Source organism: Dipteris shenzhenensis, chromosome 7 (assembly GCF_047967505.1).
Source record: "Dipteris shenzhenensis isolate YYH24624 ecotype China chromosome 7, Dip_SZ_1.0, whole genome shotgun sequence".
Taxonomy (NCBI): Eukaryota; Viridiplantae; Streptophyta; class Polypodiopsida; order Gleicheniales; family Dipteridaceae; genus Dipteris; species Dipteris shenzhenensis.
In genome coordinates, this window is record NC_141602.1 from 16,451,480 (window position 1) to 16,471,558 (window position 20,079).

At 43.4% G+C, this 20,079-nt stretch overlaps 1 protein-coding gene across 3 annotated transcripts in view; it reads right to left on the reverse strand.

Annotated features, from left to right (window-relative positions):
- The window catches only part of LOC147900007 (3'-5' exonuclease domain-containing protein / K homology domain-containing protein / KH domain-containing protein), a 133,327-nt gene that overhangs the window by 22,966 nt on the left and 90,282 nt on the right, over positions 1-20,079 (reverse strand). For all 3 annotated transcript variants that reach the window (XR_015541333.1, XM_087377338.1, XM_087377337.1), the window contains exon 6: positions 3,058-3,104. Coding sequence is in view for 2 of the 3 variants with exons in the window: in XM_087377338.1 (XP_087233464.1) it covers positions 3,058-3,104 (47 nt within the window). In the remaining variant the exon portion in view is untranslated. The remainder of the gene's footprint in view (positions 1-3,057; positions 3,105-20,079) is intronic.

The window sequence follows — 20,079 nt, forward strand, 5'->3', positions numbered from 1 at the left end:
CAATAGGAGGAAATCATGAGCGAGGTGAAGGAGCTGTTGGAAAAGGGGATGATACAGCCAAGCTCCACTCCCTATTGCTCTCCAGTGCTTTTTGTTCAGAAGAAGGATGGGTCATGGCGGATGTGCATTGACTATAAGGCTTTGAACAAGGTCACGATCAAGAATAGATTTCCAATTCCCGATTGGAAGGGTCCACAGTATTCAGCCGTATTGATATGAAGAGTGGGTACCACCAAATACACATACGGCCAGGGGATGAGCATAAAACAGCTTTCAGGACAACCTTTGGTTTGCATGAGTTTTTAGTGATGCCTTTTGGATTATCAAATGCTCCTGCCACATTCAACAGGATGATGGACAGATTTTCAGAAATCATCGGGCAGCTATATATGAGAGATGAGGGAGGGGAGGGAGAGCCAATGCAGAGAGGGGGGGGGGGGGCTAAGAGGAGGAAGAGGGGGGAGAGGGAGCAGGGAGGGGGGACAGAGAGGGAGTGCTGAGAGGGAGCACGGAGCGAGAGAGGAGTGGTATAGATCGCAAGGAGAGCATAGGTTAACCGAGCATATAGGTGAGTGATATGAGATTTATTAATAGATTGAGTGAAAAGGTGAGTGATATGGGATCCAGACATCTCTTGCACCTTGCACCAATGACCTTTGGCCTCTTGTATTACCTCAAGAAGAGACTAGATCACTCCTTAGACATTTTATGATGATCATAGTAGGACTTTTTTGAAGATGCAAGACATGGAATGGAATGGAAAGGAAAAGCAAGACTAGGAAAGCATAATGGAAATGAAATAATGCGAGAAAGAAATATACAACTGAGCAAAGTACGTACATGATCAAGAAAGGCATGAGGCTTGATGAAAATAACAATGAAAGTACAATGCCTTTATAGGATAGGCACACACACTCTAAGTGGGGTTCTCAATGATACAGAGTACCACATGCAGATTTACGAACAGGAGATGTTGGCTGTTATTCATGCACTTACCACATGGAAGCAATATCTTTTGGGTGCTGATTTTTATGTGCACACAAACCATCAGTCCTTGAGGTAATTCCTCACACAGAGGAAGCTGTCCGAGAAGTACATGCGGTGGGCAAACTTTCTTTCTATGTTCCATTTTCAGATTGTGCATGTGCCGGGTAATAAAATGTGGTAGCAAATGCTCTTTCGAGGAGGCCACATCCAGATATAGTGTCTAAAAAGCCTCTAGTTTCAGCAGTGACCATTTCATATCACAATGAATTGGATGACATGGTAGATTAGTGTGTAGATGATGCTGATTTTTCATGGGTACATGAACAGCTTGTGGCTGGGCAGAAGCATGACCATTATGCCCTCAAGGATGGTTTTATGATGATGCATGGAAGACTCTGTGTCACCAAGCAGCTTAGGCACAAGGTTCTCACAGAAAGTCATGCTCTGCCATACACTGGTCATAGAGGTATTGAGGCTACATTTAAGGCTGTGGAACATTATTTTTATTGACCTACATTGAGAAAGGATGTGGATGCCTAGGTCAGCACATGTATCCCTTGCCAGAAGGCGAAATATGATAAGCAAAAGCCAGCGGGACTGTTGCATCCTTTGCCTATTCGAGATAGGCCCTAGCAGAGTATTGCCATGGATTTCATATTTGATTTGCCTCATACATCCAGTGGACATGATGGGATATGGACTATAATTTGCAGATTCAGCAAACAAGCCCATTTCATTCCAGTAAAGAAAAAGATTACAGCAGATCAAATGGCAAGACTTTTTATGTCGCATGTGTTCAAACATCATGGGCATTCCTTCTTCACCTTCTACATTTGACTCAATGTCCATAAGAAGCACCTAGTATTTTGAGCAATTCTTACTTGCATGGTTACAGTTTTTGCACCTAGTGTATGGGCTAGGATACAATTTAACAAGTCTACTCAATGCCCATAAGAAACACCTAGTATTTTGAGCAATTCTTACTTGCATGGTTAAAGCTTTTGCACCTAGTGTATGGGCTACGAAGATTTCCATGATACAATTTAACAAGTCTACCTCACTAGTTTATGGGCTAGGAAGATTTCCATGATACAATTAAACAAGTCTACCTCAATTGGCATGTTTATGCGAATAATAGAGGAGAGGACACCACAACATTCATGTGAATCTTGGACTTGGGCAAATAGTGGGAGAAGGAAACCATTTTCATTGCTTCTAGCAGGTTGGAGACTTTGAAGACTACATCTTCATTTTCAGAATAGATTGTAGGCTAGGGAAGGCTACCCAATCTAAGCACGGTGGAGGATGGACTCTAGGGATCAACGTCTATCACACATTACTAGACGCTCTCTTTTATGCAAACCAATGTTGGGAAACCACTTTTTAAGGATCTTTCATTTCTTCTTAGTACTATAGTAGAATACTTCGGAGTTGCTCTCAACTTTAGCCTCAAAGAATTTTGGCCACTACGAATCATCCACGCTCTTATCCATTTTCCCTATATCTTCCAAACAATGTCCCTCTCCTCTACTCAATTGAGCATTTAAGCTACGAACCCTTCAAAAATATTATGCTCAACAGCTTTGTATTCAAGATCAAAAGATGTCTCCTGTCTTTTGGATGAATCTTGATGCCTGCTGGATGTCGTGTCAAATATGTCCGTTGCATGTCCCACGTCAACTTGATCTGTTGCATCCATCTACCTCATGAATGTCACATCAATTCTGTCCGTTGCATGCCCCACACATTATAGGGATCCTTACATTTTTGTTTTGACAAGACAACCAAGTTCTCCATATACCTTCATAAGACAATATATATCCAATCTTACAAAATAAAAATTTTATAAAACAAGGGAAAGAACAAAGGGAAGAAGGGAGTTTGTAAGCAACTTTGATTAAATTAAGTGTAAATGGTAAATTTTTAAAATTATATATTCATTTTATTTTATTTTATTTTCTATCACCTTCACATGTAAGGCATTACATCACCATAATCTTTCATTAATGGCAGTTTCTAAACATATTTAAGCATAACCACACACAAAAGGAAATGCCTAAATTACATTACCTTCCTTAAAAGGCCGCGTACTTCTTCCTTCTCATTGTAAGCTACCCCTGCATGAGAAGTCTTCACTTCAAAACCCCATTTCATGCTTTACAGCGTCACTTAACATAAATCATTGCGACTTTCAATTTGTAAACACCTTTAACAAACCAGAACATCTTAGAATTTCAATACGACCACAATCACAAAGTTTGCAATCACATCGCCAAAATATTTTGAGCAGAGCGACCTACCCTTTAGACCAAACCTAACAAAATGTAGATCATATACCTAGTGAGTTTAGGCACATGCCCAAACTCATCCTCTAAAAACACAGCATAGTGCAGTTTCAATCTCATGAGTCACTCATAAGGTTGAAAACCATGAACTCCATCACGCATAGTAGATCGTGGCCATAAATGTCAACATGAAGCTTCAACTGTTTCTCTCAAAGCAAAAGTTTCATATGAAAAAACATGCCATGCCAGCGTAAGGATAAGAAAGACTCCCACGCTATGAAAGATCTCCTTACTATCTAGGAATGGATGACTTCCCATTGGCCTATGGTTAGAAAGAAAGAAAAGAAAGAAATTTTATTAGAGTCTTCGGAAGACCGATGGGTCTATGAGACTGAAAGAAAACCTGATACAAATCACAGTAAGGATGGAGCTACTGAAATGAGCATCATCACCCATGCTGAATCCTAAGTCTGATCATACATAATCAAATCAAATACATCTGGATGTAACAATGAAAAGAAAAGGACTGGAGCGGAGCGGAATCCTCTGTCTGTCATGTCGCCCTAGCTGGTGCATAGCCGGTGATGGGACGCTGGTGCCCGTCAAGGGGTGCTGTACGTCTCGGTCTCCTGGCGATGCAAGACCAGAGCCACTGTGACTCCCGTGGGACGTATCCCAGGTCTAAACAATGACGGGAGGTCCCCCAGAGTGATCTGTGCATCCCCTCGATGTCTCGTGTGTCGTGTTGCGGTCGTCGGATCAGGGTCTCTGTCACATCTGCGGCTAGAGACTAGACGATCAATGTCACTCGATGGGAAGAACTCTGTGATCTTGCTCTGAGAGGTGTCTGATGATCTAGCCAAGCCCCGTCGCCTGAGTAAGTACTCTCTGTGTCGAACCCCCTCGTGAATGAAGGCTGCGAGGCATCTCTGATCTGGGTAGGCGAGGAATCTGGAAAGGAGCCCAGAGCTGTCTTTGAAGAGGCAGTGGTAGCGACCTCGGATCTCGTAGTACACTCGGCACATGAAAATAAAATGCTCGTCCGACTCGATCTCTCGACAATCGCACAATATGCATAAGAGATGCTCCCTAGGAATCCCCTTTGCTCTGCCGCTCTCTATGCGGAGGCGGTGTGATGATACCCAAAACTATTCGATGGAGATCCGTAGTGAGTGAGGCATATGAAGCTCAGTGTACCCCGGTGGTGTGATGAATCCCTCCTCACTTCGCTTCCGCCTGCTCACCTCCCTGCTTGCTAGCCCACCTCCCCTCGCCATCCTCCTTCCCTCTCTCGCGTCCTCCGCTTTATGACTTCTTCCTTGCCACCCATTCTCTTCTCCGCCTCAACTAGTTCACTCAAACATATGCAGCGGTATGGCCACACCAACAATTGGCCGTGCAGTGTATTTTATGACGGCCATAGATGAGTTCTATAGAAAACTATGGGTATACTTCCTCAAAAAGAAGGTTGAGGCATTTGACAATTGAAAGTAAAATAATCTGTCAAGCAATTCTAAGTGCTAAGTATATGTACCAAATGAATAGAGGACAAAGCTAGACGTAAAAAGTCAAGAGTGTATCTTCATAAGATTTAGTATGGAATCAAAGGGATATTAGCTCTACAATCCAATCACCAAGAAAATTATAGTCAACAGAGACTTTGTTTCAATACCATGATAGTCAAGAGGACATTGAAGCCCTAACACAAGTACCTACTATTATGGATGCCGGTCATGAAGAGGGCAAGGAGAAGGAATAACCAACGGAGGAGATGGAGCTTCCAAGAATTCCAAAGCCACCACAACAAACACCTAAGAGAGACTTCTTGGTTGGTACCTACAAACCTTGGAGGAGTCAAGTGCTTCAATTGAGGATCCTAATCTACACCTGCAATAGCTAGAGTTTGCAAAATGATGCTCACATTTGTCCAAGCAAGAACTCTTGACTACTATAGAGAGAAATAGCAAGGTGCATTTGACAATCAACAAATGTTCTACTATAATTTCTCACTTTGGGGGGAGGTGCTAATATTATTGACAATGAAACAATTCCACATTAAGGCTTCTGTTTCTCAAAATACAAGGCTTTGATAAAAATCTAACAATACCAAAACACACATGAAGTAACAATACATAAAATACGTATATTTTAAGTATCCAAGGTTGCTTCTAAGTGGCTAAACAAACAACTTTGAAACCTTGACAAGCTAGTCATATTGGAACTTTTTACCAATCAAAAAGCTACACATTTGAGTTTGATTTCTGCATGCATAGCTAAACGGTGCCTCTCTATAATGAAAGCGGGGTTGGAGTGCTACTACTCGAAAGGCATGTGGCTCTTGGATTGTTTCTTCCTACATTGCTTCTCAAGGTGCTTATGTGACAATTTTGCATCCCTCTTAAAGACCTTTCTCATTAACCACTTAACTTTTTTGTATGTCATGCAACCCCATTGCAAAGGCTAAGCAAGACTGACAACTTTATCCAAAGCTTTAAAAACATAGTCTCATAAATAATTATGGTATCTTTCATCCCCAAACATACAATATTCTTTAAAGAGAAAAGAGAATTCTGGTAGTACACACAAGGGGTGAAGAATGTAAGCAATAGGTTAACACTAGTTCGGTAACATAACATAACGTCATGTTAACTCACCAACTTCGTGGAATTTCTTTGAAACATTGGTATTGTAATTCACTTTCTTTTCTTTTTGGCATGATCATAACATCTTTTTAAAAACTTGGAATTCTTTAGGGGCATAGTTGACATCTCTAGGACATCCAATTCAATAAACTTTCAAAGGTAAAATACTGATGTTTATTAGGGAGTTTGGGATACCCAAAGGGCTTTATTATTATTTGTCTTTACATACATTAAACACTAGCGATTGTGATATGATGCGAGTGCAAAAGAAAATAGAAATCATATAAATTCTCTACTAAAATCTTGTAATTGGAAGGAGAAACTGCACACACTTAAGGAGAGGAAAGCAAATCGCGCTCAAGTAGCTGTCGTGCCTATCCATAGATTCATGAACAAGCAAAGGGTTGTAACATGGTTTAAATCCATATTGAACTTAAAATAGTTCCATACATGATGTTAAATCCATTTTGAACTTGAAATGGTTCGATACATGATGTTATGAGTACTGGGCCACTAATTGTTGACCAAAGAACTTTTATCCTTGATAAGAATTCATCGCTTGACCAAGAAGAGCCACGTTCATCCCAATTGGACTAGATTTTGTTGGAAATATTGTAATATTTGGACAATGTGTTTAGTTAAAAGGGTTAGGGACCCTTTTTCTTTCTAAGGTTTTTCCCCGCAACCACAGTTAGTGGTTAAGTGAGTGTTAACTGACCGTAGGATTTATCTAGAGTTTCAGGGTTTTGTCATGTTGACAGCCCCTTTGTAATTCATTCTTGCAACTTCAGTTCAGTATTGCTCTCCCGTCCATCTCCACTTCACATTTGGTGTCAGAGCAGGCTGCCCCTTCCTCCCCACACTTACCCTCCCTGACAAATATTGTCATAAAGAATTGCAAATTCGTGGCAAGAACCTTGCTGGACAGCTCGTTTTTTATCAGCCACCACCTCTACAAGACTGGGCACCACTTTCTACAAGCTCCTAGAGCTGCTAACAAGACGACCCATTTTTTAGGGGGAGCTACTAGACAGCTGGTTGACCAAGATTTGGAGTTTTTGCTGATTTTGGGTTACTGCCATCTTTTTTTTACTTGTCGTCTACTGAACAAGCTTCCTGGGAGCAAATTTGAGGCTGGTACAATCATAGTTAGAACTGTTTCAAGTCCGTACTTGCTGTCCTTACGTCACGATCAAAGGAGATGGGATGCTAGAGATGCCCTCGCTTTGTCGCTCATTGCCTTGTCTGTTAAGAAGTTCATCATACCTCATATCCTTCCTCCAGGAATTTTGGGATACCTTGGAGAATATGTATCAGGCAAGGAATGACACCAAGGTCTCTTTCTTGAAAAGACAGATGGCAATAACAAGATGCTAAAGGGTGACTCAATGTCAGATCATTTGACTAAGATTCAGTATCTTAGAGAATAGCTATTGAACATTGATGAAGTTATACATTGATTAAGTTATACCTCATTGTCAGCCTATATCGACAACTCTGAATTCTTTGCTTCTCTGAATTTGTCCATGAGGGGTAGTACAGTTCCAATTACTTTTCAAGAGCTTGTGGGGCTTTTGTTATTGCAGGAAGAACAAATAGTGAAAATTATGTCTATTGATATGCTTGATGGTGATCAAGCCTTGTTGCACTAAAGGCAAAAATAAGCCTCATTGTGGTGGCTCTCAGTCCAAGACTGATTCAGCTCAGCCATCAAAAAAAACTTTAAGAAATTCACGCCAGCCCAAGAAAAAGGGTATATAGTTATTGCAAGAAACCTAGACACCAAAGTTGGAAAAGTTCGGAGAAAGAAAGGGGAAAAAAGGAAGCTAGAATGACAGCTTCAGATTCCAATGCATCAAATGCTACAAGGGTGGTGCTTCTGCAAACCTTGTCACTGAAGATTGGTATTTGTGGTTTGCAGGTATTATGCTAGGTGTGATGACAACCATGAGGTTGCCTCACTCAGTGTGAGTGATGCCTCAAATGCAGTTTGGTACTTTGATAGTAGTACATACAAGACATCTAGAAGGCATAAATCCATCCCATCAATTGATGACAGCAAAATCCTCCCAACTCCTTTCACCAGATATGAAGAATTGCTGGCACAAGACACCCTTTGCCAGTGGGAACATGCTACAAATTTGAAAATAAGTTCTTCTTGGAAGTAATGCCAGCAATTAAGAAGAATTCACTTTCTGTGTCCTCTTTTGGGAAAAGGGCTTTGGTGACATTTTTTAAGATGGTGAGCGCATTGCCAAGGATAGTGAAAAGGACTATCAAATAGTCAAAGCATGTCACATGCACCAGGGGCAATCCCAGGTGGTAGTAACAACTGGCTGCCCAGTCAGCAAATCCCAGCATATTTGGCAAGTTTTGGGGGTTCCCAAGGGCAGCACACAGTGTGGACTGAGGGCAAGAAGGGCACCTTGCATAGGCAGCCCCAAGGCCTTCCTGAAATGGCCCAAAAGGGCCTGGTTTCATAGGCAAGGGATAGCAACCTGGTCAGCCAAAACCAACCAGCCATTCGGTTGTGCTGGCCCAAGGTTGCTGGTTCCCAGCCCTATATAAGGAGCCTTCGGCCACCCTTTCAGTATCTAGCTCCCAGCCTCCAGCAGCCCATTTCAGCCATCTTATGGGCAAGGTTTCAGCCATTTTCCACAGCATAGGTCCATCTCCCGCATGTTGTAGTTAGGGGAGTGGTCTCACCATAGTTTTGTAGGCCAATTGGCAACCATGTATAAATAAAGCAGTGTACTATCGTTAGGTAGATCTCTTGTATCTCTCATGCTTTAGTTCTCCTTGTAATGTTCATCTATGTTTCCGCTCAGCTAGTCCCCGCTTGTTAGATTGGTATCAGAGCAGTATGGTTCCTTCTGATCTGAAGTACGTTGGAGGGTCTCCTGGTATAGCTTAGTTATGGGGACTCAGCAGAGGAGGGAGGTAGATCTCTTGTATCTCTCATGCTCGAGTTCTCCTTGTATGTTCATCTATGTTTCCGCTCAGCTAGTCCCCGCATGTTACATTGGTATCAGAGCAGTGTGGTTCCTTCTCATCTGAAGTAGGTTGGAGAGAGTCCTGGCAGAGCTTAGTTATAGGGACTCAGTTAGCAGCAGTGTCACAAGAAACGTTTCTAGATTTTGGCAGTTTCGCCTAGAAACGTGTAAAAATATTGTATTTATGTATATTATATATACTTCATACTTAATACTACATCTAGGCTTTAGCAAGGAAGGGTAGAGTAGAGGGTTTAGCAAGCGAGTAGAGTAGAGGGCTTAGCAAGGGGGTAGAGGGTTTAGGCAGCAGGCTGGAGTAGAGGCTTGAGTAGAGGGCTTAGACTAAGTAGAGTAGAGGACTTAGGCTGGGTAGAATAGAGTGTTTTGTAGGCAGCAAAGCAAGCAAGGGAGAGGCGAATCAAATCTGTGCAGAAAAATTGTATAAATAGTATATTTTGTACCTAGGACGTTTCATATACCTTTGTAAGACTAGAATATGTCCAATCACACAAATTTAGATTTTTTGTTGTTCTAAAGACCAAAAATCTATACAGAAAATAAAAGAGAAAATGAAAGAGAAGAAAAACAAAAGGAAGTCATACTTAGCAAGCAAAGCAACACTTATGTCGTCATCATTGCCCAAGCATAAGCAGCTATACTCGGTTTCTAAAGACCCGCGGAGTCTCTTGGGCAAAACCAGTGCTTACTAAAATACGTCAAATAAACAAAAGAGAAAGAAAACAACAAATAAAGAAGAAAGGAAGAGGGTGACTAAGCAAAAATAAACAAGCAAGTCAAGAAACAAAATAAAACAACAAATAAAGAAGAAAGGAAGAGAGTGACTAAGCAAAAATAAACAAGCAAGTCAAGAAACAAAATCTTCCAAAAACCAGGAAGAAAATCTCTCTCTCTCTCTCTCTCTCTCCCCCCCTCTTATTTAAAACATAAAAAGCTAAATGGACCCTTTACACTTATGTATCGCTTCCTACAAAGAGGCAAAATTACATTCCTAACTAAGAAAGCACAAGGATACTCAATCAAACTCTCTTTTGAAACTAAACCCAAGTCGACTCTCTTTTGAAACTAAACCCAAGTCCCCACAAAGGTTGGCAACATAAAATATAGATTGGAGCCCAATCATGGTTCTTCACCACAACAATATCAAGACTAGGAGGCCACTCACTACGTCTTTACTTGGCCTAATTTGCCAACATTTTGATATTTGCTGAGCAGTTGTATGGGGCATAATTTTTTGATCAATCACATACGAGCACTTGGCCTTCCACACGTGCTAAATAGTAAATCCCACGTTTCACAGGTTTCTAAGAAACGTCTCTACACATTTTCGATGCCGAAACGCGTTTTCTGGTCACACTGGTTAGCAGAGGAGGGAGCATGCCTAGGATATTATCTAAAGTAGGTTGGAGGGAGTCCTGGCAAAGCTCACTTATGGGGACTCAATTAGCAGAGGAGGGAGCATGCCTAGGATATTATCGATCTTATCTAATTTTGTATTTTGTCTCTAACCCAGACTAGTGGTAGTACCATACTCCATTAGCCTCTCCCTCCTAACCTTCCATCACGCATCGGGCCGGCTCCCATCTCTACCGTATGCACTTACACCTTGCGAGGGCAAGGTTAGAGGGGAAATTTTTTTTCTTCTCAGGCAGTCATTGTTGCAATAGTTGATGGGTCTACTAGTCTTCCATCATGGACGTCCAATAGAGCAGTTCTCAGGCAAACGTTCAGGGAGTAGGATCATCTCCTTGAGCAAAATAGGTTCTTGTCTGAGCAGCCCAAGCAAGAAAAGAAGACAAAGGGGGATGCAATGACATTGGACCGTTTCCAGCTTCTGTTGGAACAGGAACGCCTTGAGGCGATCGAGCATCGATCTAGACGTCATGCCAACTTGGCAGCATACAAGGTCCAGCACAGGCGAGACCGAGAGCAGATGCTTTTATAGCACTAGTAGTTTCTCATGGCTTGCTCACAATTCTTCCCCTCATCCACAGTACCCACAGACCATGCATCAGTAAGAAGTCCTTTATCTGCAGAAGAGTCTTCCATGTCCAAGCACAGTTTAGTGGATTGCTTTGCAAACAACTCAAACAGTGGTTTCCCTTGGGTCTACCAATCCAGGGGACCATTCAATTTCCACAGTAGCTACATGCAGTGCCTCAGGAACTTCCACCCATGGGGGTAGTGCAGCCATTTCCACAGCATGCTCTCTGGGGTCTTCCATCCTTGCGGCCAACTTAGCTCATTCCGCATGCCCATATGATGAAACTCCTGGGTCTACCACCCACGGGGATAATACAACTTTAGCGGCTTATTCTCTTGAAGTTTCCACCCGAGAGGATCAGTCTATTTATGCACTTACGTCGAATGGGTCTTTTACTCATCCAACAGCTTAATCATGTCCAAGAGATACAAGTCCTCTGTCCCGGATTCCCGAATCTGCAGCTATCTGGTTCGCCGATACTACCAGTTAGTTCCCCTTGGTCTTCCATCCTGGGAACTCAATCAGTTGGATCAGATTTAGCAGGGGAGTAGATGGTTTTCACAGTTGAGGGATTGGTCTTCCACCCTTGGAGATATCTCTGACCCATCGACGGTTGCCATAGATAAGCCTCTTGGGTCCACCACCCGACGGAATTGTCTATTCCCCAAAGTTAGTTCTCTTGGGGCTTCCACCCAAGGGGACACCCCCAATGCAGCAGATAGGTGTGATGGGTCTCCCACCATCAAGCCTCTTCATTAGCTCCGGTCAGTTCCTATGGGACTTCCATCCTTCAAGCTCACTTGGCCACATCAGTTTTAGTAGGCATGACTCACATTTCATCTTCTCATCAAGCATGTTGAGGACTAGGGGGCTCAGTTTCTAGTCCCACTGGCTGTGATGCTCAAACAAGAGAGGGCGTCTCAAGAGTTTGCCAAACCAATGTCATGCCTAGGAGGAGGAAGTACCCTCATAAATGGAGTCGTAGGTATAGCTATCACCAGTACAGAGGAATGATTCCTCGGCAGTCCGTGAGGATAGTCATGCAGTTCCCTCCCCGCCTCCTTCCTTAGTTCTTTAGGGAGGCAGCCGTTGCAGTACCAGTCAGCAAAGAGGTTGGACAGGCCTTCCCATTATTGTGTCCTCCACTCGGGGAGTTTAGTCATACAGTGTCTTCTCCATCCAAGTGCAAGCCACTAGCAGTAGCAATGACCAGTGTCTATACCGGTAGTTCCCTTGGTGGTGATAGCAGTTCGGTCGATTCATCAAAGGTGTGCTCATCAACCTTAGTTCTTCCTCAGTACCTCAGGAGGACATGCTTACTCCCAGTATCCTGTTAGGAAGAGGCTATGCCAGCCATCTCTCACTCCTTCGAGAGGCATACCAATTATTCATGGTAGATGAGGTGTTCACAGCAGTTCTAGACATCTCACAGTTCTTTCAGGCAGCATCCCATTCAGTTGATTCATTAGAAGGGTGCCCACCAGTTCCTTTGTTCCTTTGGAGAGCATCGAGTACAGTCTCCTCCTTGGAGGGGTGATCTACATTGCCCGTCGCCGCTCAACTCCTTGGAGAGACGGTTACAATTTCTTCAGCTCTCAGCATCATGCAGGTTCCTCGGAAGACATTTCCATCCAAAGTTCCAAATTCTACGAGGGAGCAGTTATCACGCCAGCTGAGGAGGCAGGTGCATTCCAGCTTTTTCTCACCGCAGTCATGCAGACAACAGTAGTACATTTCCAAGAGTGCATGAGAGTATTCTGGAGTTACCATGATTTAAGTTTTGGTTGCCTAGCTTCAATGGCTTTATCATCACCCCAGCAGTTCCTAGAGTAGCACCAGCATTTCTATGTCGGTGGATCTTCCGCAGTGGGGAGAATGCATGCTAGCAGTTGGTAGCCAGTTTCATGCCATTGGACTTTAGAGTGCAATCCTCCACATCAGCAGCCCAATCAGTCCTTAGCAGGTCACGAGGATAGCATGCAATTCATATGTCCAAGAGCCTATCAGAGTTCCATAACACCCGAAGATCAGGAGCTCACAGTAGTAAGCATGGTGGGATGACTGGCATCAGCAATTCAGCTTCCAGCCTTCACGGTAGTACTAGTTTTCAAGAATCATAGCAGAGCAGTTGTTCCTTAGTCTCTTGAAGTGGTACCAGATCAGTCCTATTGTCTTACTGTTATTTCCCCATTCTTTGGGAGGACAATCAAGTTTCGCGCAGCAGTTGGAGGTCATCACGATCACATCTGCTGGGCAGATTCACTCAGTCCCTTAGCAGCTATCATCATCTAGAATTTAAGCAAGAGGGAATGACACATGCACCCCTACACTAGGGAGCATTGTGACACACAGTCTGACCCATTTGTCGTACATCGTGACCCCGTTGTGAGCCTTAGTCCATGGACGAACCTTCCACCTCAAAGCCTAGAGGTCTTCAAGTAGATCACCATGAAGGAAAGCTAATTTAATGTCAAGTTGGTGAACCTCCCAATGCTTATGTGACACAATGGCAATGACACATCAAATGGTGACATGGAAGCAAAGGTCTCCTCAAAGTCAATGCAGTGATGTTGCGCATAGCTTTGTGCAACAAGGCGGGCTTTGTAGCAGCCTACACTACCATCAACTTTCCACTTCACCTTGTAAACCCACTTAGTGCCGATGGCATGCTTGCTTGCTGTTGGCAAGTCACACAACTCCCATGTGCCATTTACATGAATGGAATCAAGTTTAGCTCTCATGGCATCCAACCATTCCCTGCTATCAACTGCATCCTTATGGCATTAGGGTCCTTCATTGAAAGCAGTGGCAATCAATGCAACATGAAGCAAATTGCCATGCATCTGTTTCTAACTGCCTCTTGTGCAGGGGAGTCAAGGGCCTAGCTTGCTTGCTGTCCTAAAGAGTCTCCAAGAGCCACCTTGGGACTTTTTCTGCTGTCCAATGACAGCCCTCGCCTCTGCAACTGCCTGTTCAATAGCATGATCATCAAGAAGCTGCAAAGCAGACTGAACATTGGCATCTTGAGGAGGCTATGGACTGCTACAAGCATTGGGATTTGTACCTAATCTGAATCTGTGTTTGCTGAAAGAGGGGCAGTAAGGAATCAAACACATCTATTGATGACTGTTTTTGACAGTCCAGCCAAGGTAAAGCTGCTTTCTCAGCAAAAACCGTGTCTCTGCTGACAATAACATTGCATGTGCTAGGCTGATACATCTCTGTGAGCTATAGCCAATGAAAATGCATTTGATTGCCTTATCTTCCAGCTTATGCCTCAGCTAAGAGGGAGCATGTGCATACGCTAAGGACCCAAACACCCACATGTGAAAGCACAGGCTTTCGACCTATCCATGCTTCATAAGGAGTAACGGTCTTCAATGCCCTTGTGGGTGCTCTCTTGAGCACATAGTTGGCACACATAATTGCATCCAACCAAAACTTATTGAGCAAAGACTTCCCCTTAAGTATGCATCTGGCCATTTCCATCAATGTCCTATTTTCACTCTGCAACTCCATTCTATTGCGGAGTATATGGCATTGTGCACTAATGTATTATGCCCTGGAATGCTTGAAAATCTGAAAATTTACGAGACATTTACTCACCCCCTTGTCAATGCAGAGAGTCAAGAGCTCAGTCATGGCAAGAAAGGGCTTGCCTGTTTTTATATCCATCAAGATGGTACAACCCTCTAGAAAGTGTGCCTGTAAGTACTATATGATTATACTGCCCATTGTCATACACAGCACAATTATAACTGTCAAAAATAACCCTGAAGCCATTTGTGGAGATGGCTGCGATAGAAAGCTGCTTCTTTTTTATACCGGGAACATATAACACATCCACAAGAGCCACTGCATCCGCAAAGACTGAATTACCTACACTTGGCAAATCCCTCTCACAGGATAAGATGCATTGTTTGCAAAACTCACAATACCCCCTTTGGGAGCATAATGCAAGGATCGAATTAGATTTTGCAAGTACAGGTAATTTCCGCAAAGACTGAAATTACCTGCACTTGGTAAATCCCTCTCACAGGATAAGATGCATTGTTTGCAAAACTCACAATAATGCAAGGATCGAATTAGATTTTGAAAGATATGATGTGTTTAGAAGCACCAGTATCAAAAAACCAATCATACATAGAATCTGAAACTGACAATAAATGCCCACTCATCATGAGCCATAGCCTCATGGCTGTGCTCATGGGTAGCAGGCCCATCTGTAACTGTAAGACCTTACTGATGTTTTTTCTTTTTCAAATCAATGCACTTCCAACATTCAGAGATGTCATGTCGTAGCTTCTTGTAATAATTACAGCATTTTGAATTCTTCTTCCCATCAGCCGGGGTAGAAGAGGATGAGGTACTAGAAAGCGACTTGGGCTTGCTGAAATTCTTCCCCCCTTTGCCTTTGCCTTTGTGATTGCAAAATCCTGATCTGCATTTATGGAAGAAGCCCGGTTTTGATGACTCTGCTTCTCTTACAAGAGTAGGGAAACAAGCTGATCGAAGGTGTAGTCGTTGGGCTTACCCATGGCCACTAACCTCAACATCGTAGCAAAGCCCTAATATGAATCAATTAGGCCATCCAATGTGGTGGACACCACCTGAGAATCTAGCACCTCTTGGGAATTCGGCACAATCTCATCAACATTGATGAGCTGCTCTCTAAAGTCCTTGACCGGTGTGAGATATGCATCCATGTTGTCCCCTTCGTTCATCTTCACATGGTCTATCTGCCTACGCAAATAGGCAACCCTGGCCTCATTTTGAATCTAATATAGATTGGCCAAAGTTGTTGGAATGGTCACCTCCCCATCTGTAAGCCCCCATATGAGAAGAGCATGGGGGGGGTGAACCTAGGCACAAAAGATAAGGGAGGGGGCTGCCACATGGGCAGCACCTCACAGGGAAAGGACAGCACATCAGCCTGTCAAAGGCGCCTCAAGGGCTGTCTGTACGGGCTGGAACAGGCCCTGAATAGTGGCGGACAGGTGGTGCAACTCTAGGGCTGTAGTACGACTGCATGGCGGGGGGCTATGGGCAGGCATAAGGCCTGCAAACAGGCCTGAAATAGGCACAGGAATGGGCAGAGGCTGAAACCGGCCTCTAATCACTCAGAGGGCAGTGGAACTAAACCTTTAATCAATGAAACCGGCCTCTAATCACTCAGAGGGCAGTGGAACTAAACCTTTAATCACTTCAGCACTTATTTACAGCTCACAAAGCATATATCACAACCATTAACCATTGCATGATCACCATTTGGCATCTACCCATTTGTTCACAAACAAAACCACTGAAAAAGGGATGGAGGCTAGAATGCCCCTGCTCAACAGACATAGACAAGTGCACCCGATTGGCCCCAAACACCGTGGCGCCCCTTTCGGTACTTTATATTTCACACTGAAATGATTACAAGTTGCATCTGGGAGACCTTCCCTGCAACTGAGCACGCAGCCCCAATTCACTAAGCCTTCGCAAGGCTTTCAAGCATAGAACACCATCACATAAGTGCACTTAACCCATGGGCTCAACCCAAAGGCATTCTCTCTTCCGAGTGCAATTCCATTGGCTGTCCAGATGCAATCACACTGCACCCTAGCTGCACTCTCTTTGAGTGGTTTCCAGATGGCATTCACAAAGCTTTTCAAAGCTCCAAAATAAAATCAGCAAAGTACCCAACCAAAGAATGACTCATGTAGCACTGCCTGAGCACCTGTGAGCCAAGAAAGAGGCGGCACACGAGGCCAACCAATAGCTTATGGCAAATAGAAATTGCAGTAGCAAATTCACAACTCACCAAGCCCTGAAAACTCAAACCAAGTCCTCAATCGCCAAGAGGACATAGTAGCCAATGCCCAATTGCATTCTCAGCCAAAGAGGAGTGCAAAGGCATGAAGAAAGAGCATTTACAAGAGCCGACCAGCAAGAATTCCACTGAAAAATGCGAAAACAAGCACTTCTGTCCTGAAGAAGTGGGAGTTCTTGGGCTCAAAACAAGCGTGCTTCAGAGAGGAATGCATTGAGAAGGTTTTGGAGAAGTTTCATCGCCTAAAAGTCCTCCAAAACTGAGAAAAACCAGTCAACCAGCGCGTGGGACCACTCGAAATTCAACAGAAAGCTGTAGCTTTGCAAGAGGAGAGGCCCAGGAGGCGGTAGAAGAAAAAAGGTCCAGAAAAAGCCACTTTTGCAAATTCGACCAGCAAAAGAAGTGCTCAGCTCTGCCCGTTCTACCAAACGCACGGAGGGAAAAGCATATCACTACGAAGGGGAGGCAGAGGGGAAGCCATCGGGCCAAACGGAAGTCGAGGAATCCAAACGGGTGAGGAGTTATGAAGAAAAACGAAATTCAGCTGAAGGAGGCTGAAAAACCAGTCCAAAATCTCAACAAAGGGAGAAGATGAGAGAGAAAACCACACATGTGAAGTTTAGAAGGCCCAGGAAGGTCCAGGAATGGCAAAGGAGCATGTAGAAGGCACTAGAGCCACCTGGAACTCTAGGGGGGCCACTGAAGGTACATGGCCCTCTAGGGGGCCCATTAAAAATGCCACATCATCATTTCCCAACAACCACTCTTTTAATTCCTTGGAATGCCTTTGGGCCTAGGGATTAATTACGCTTATGTGCTAGGCACCATGCCGCGTTTAATTACACATTATTAAGCCCACGCTTGGACTTTTAAAACCAAAGTTGTCACGGTCTTGTAGTACATTAAAGTACTTTGAATTTCACGCCCCCGTGACATACCCCTCTCTTGAAACAGCAAACCACAGTTTGCTGCCCCAAAACATAGGAGCGAGCATGAAATATAGCATAAAAGAGTATACAAGAAAGCCGCAGCTATAGTATACAGAGACAGTGAAAATATGGCTAGGAGAGGTATGCATCCATCCATATATACTGCTCAAAATCTATGTGATCCTCGGCGATCAATAGTCAAGATGCATCAATATCATGAAGTCTCACAGCAGAAATACTGTCAGCTCAGTGTCTCGGATGAAACATACAGTGTCATCAAGCGACCTCATGAAATCACGGTGAGCCCGTCTGTACTGAGGGAGTGGAGGTGCTACCCCCCTCTTGAACACCAGGTAATGCTCCAGACGCTCGCTCTACTGAACCTGTAGGAGCCGGGACCGCAGTCGGCTCTAATTGGAAAGCATCAAGGCATATTTGATCTTCTTGTAAGCCTCTTCAAGGCTTTCCACAAAACGATCAGCTTCGAAGATTTTCTCTTTTGTATGCAAAATGGGAGGTATCTTCCTGGCACCTTCCACTATTTCAAAAGGTGCTTTACCTGTGGATGTGTGCACCGTATTATTGTAAGCATATTCCAGCAAAGGCAAATAATGCTCCCATTTGCTTTTGTGGTCTGAGACATAGCATTTAAACATATCCAAGATGGTAGAGCTTTCCTGCTCCGATTGTCCATCAAACTGAGGGTGAAAAGATGATGAAAAATTCAGCGTAGTGCCCATATTTTCAAACAGTCCTCTCCAAAAGAGGCTGGTCATCCTCGGATCTCTATCACTGATTATGGATTGAGGCATCCCATGATACTTGAAGACATGCTGCAAAAACAATTTGGCCATTTGATCTGCTGTAATTTTCTTTCTTACTGGCACAAAGTGGGCTTGTTTGCCTAAACCTGCAAATTATTGTCCACAATCCATCATGTCCAGTAGGAGTACGTGGAAGATCAAACACAAAATCCATAGCTATGCTTTGCCATGGTCTATCCGGAATTGGCAAATGGTGTAACAACCCAGGTGCTTTCTGCCTGTCAAACTTTACTTTCCGACAAACCATGCATGTTCTCACATATTCTTCCACATCTTTCCTCAAAGATGGCCAATAAAAGTATTGCTCCACTGCTGTAATTGTTGCTGTAATTCCCCTATGTCCTGCATATGGAGGAGCATGACTTTCCATTATGACTTTCTGTCGCATCTGATCAGTGACACAGTCGCCCATGCATCAAAATAAAACCCTCTTTCAACATATAGTGATCATGCCTTTGACCATCAGAAAGCTGATTATAAATAGTTGAAAAATCAGCATCATTAACATACTGATCTTTCATCACATCTAACACATTGTTGTAAGCAATGCTCACTGCTGAAACACTGGGTTTCTTAGAGACTGCTTCAGGCTGTGGTTTCCTGGAAAGTGCATCAGCCACGACATTTTTGTTACCCGGCACATGTACAATTTGAAAATGAAACATTGAGAGGAAGTTAGCCCATCTCATGTGCTTTTCAGATAATTTTCTCTGCGTGAGAAAATATCTAAGTGACTGATGATCTGTTTGCACATAAAAATCAGCTCCAAGAAGGTAATGTTTCCATGTGGTCAAAGCATGTATCACTGCTAACATTTCCTTCTCGTATGTCTGCAAGTACAATTCAGCATCTTTGAGAACTCTACTCTCATATGCAACCACTCTGCCATCCTGCATCAAAGTGCCTCCTATGCTGTTCCCACATGCATCACAAGTTACAGCAAAGGGTTTTGCAAGATCTGGCAAGATAATAACGGGTTCAGAACACAACTTTTGCTTCAGCTCTTTAAAAGCTGCATTTTCCTTTGGTCCCCACTAAAACGGTACAGCTTTCTTTAAATACCATTTTTGCCTTAGTGTCATGCACATCCGTAAAAAAACATGCTGCTTATGCGATCAAGTACTTATACGATGGGAATGCAATTTTTGCAAAGTACTTTATAAACCTCCGATAGTATGAACACAACCCAAGAAAGCTTCTGACTTCATGCAGATTTTTCAAAATTTGGCCAACTCCTTATGGCCTCAACTTTTACAGGATCCATCTTGACTCCATCCTTTGACACTATATGACCGAGAAAATGAATCTCATGCACAAAGAACTCACTTTTCTTGGTGTTTATTAATAGCTTGTGTCTTTTCAACTCTTGAAACACAATAGTGAGGTGTTTCTTGTGCTCCTGCACATTTTTGGAGAACACAATGATGTCATCGAAGAAAGTGCCCACAAACTTTCTGTGTGCTCTAAAAATTCTGTCCATCATTCTATTAAAAGTGGCAGGTGCATTAGTCAAACCAAAAGGCATCACGAGGAACTCATATAAGCCAAATGAAGTGCGGAAGGCGGTCTTGTAGACATCTTCAGGCCGTATCCTTATCTGAT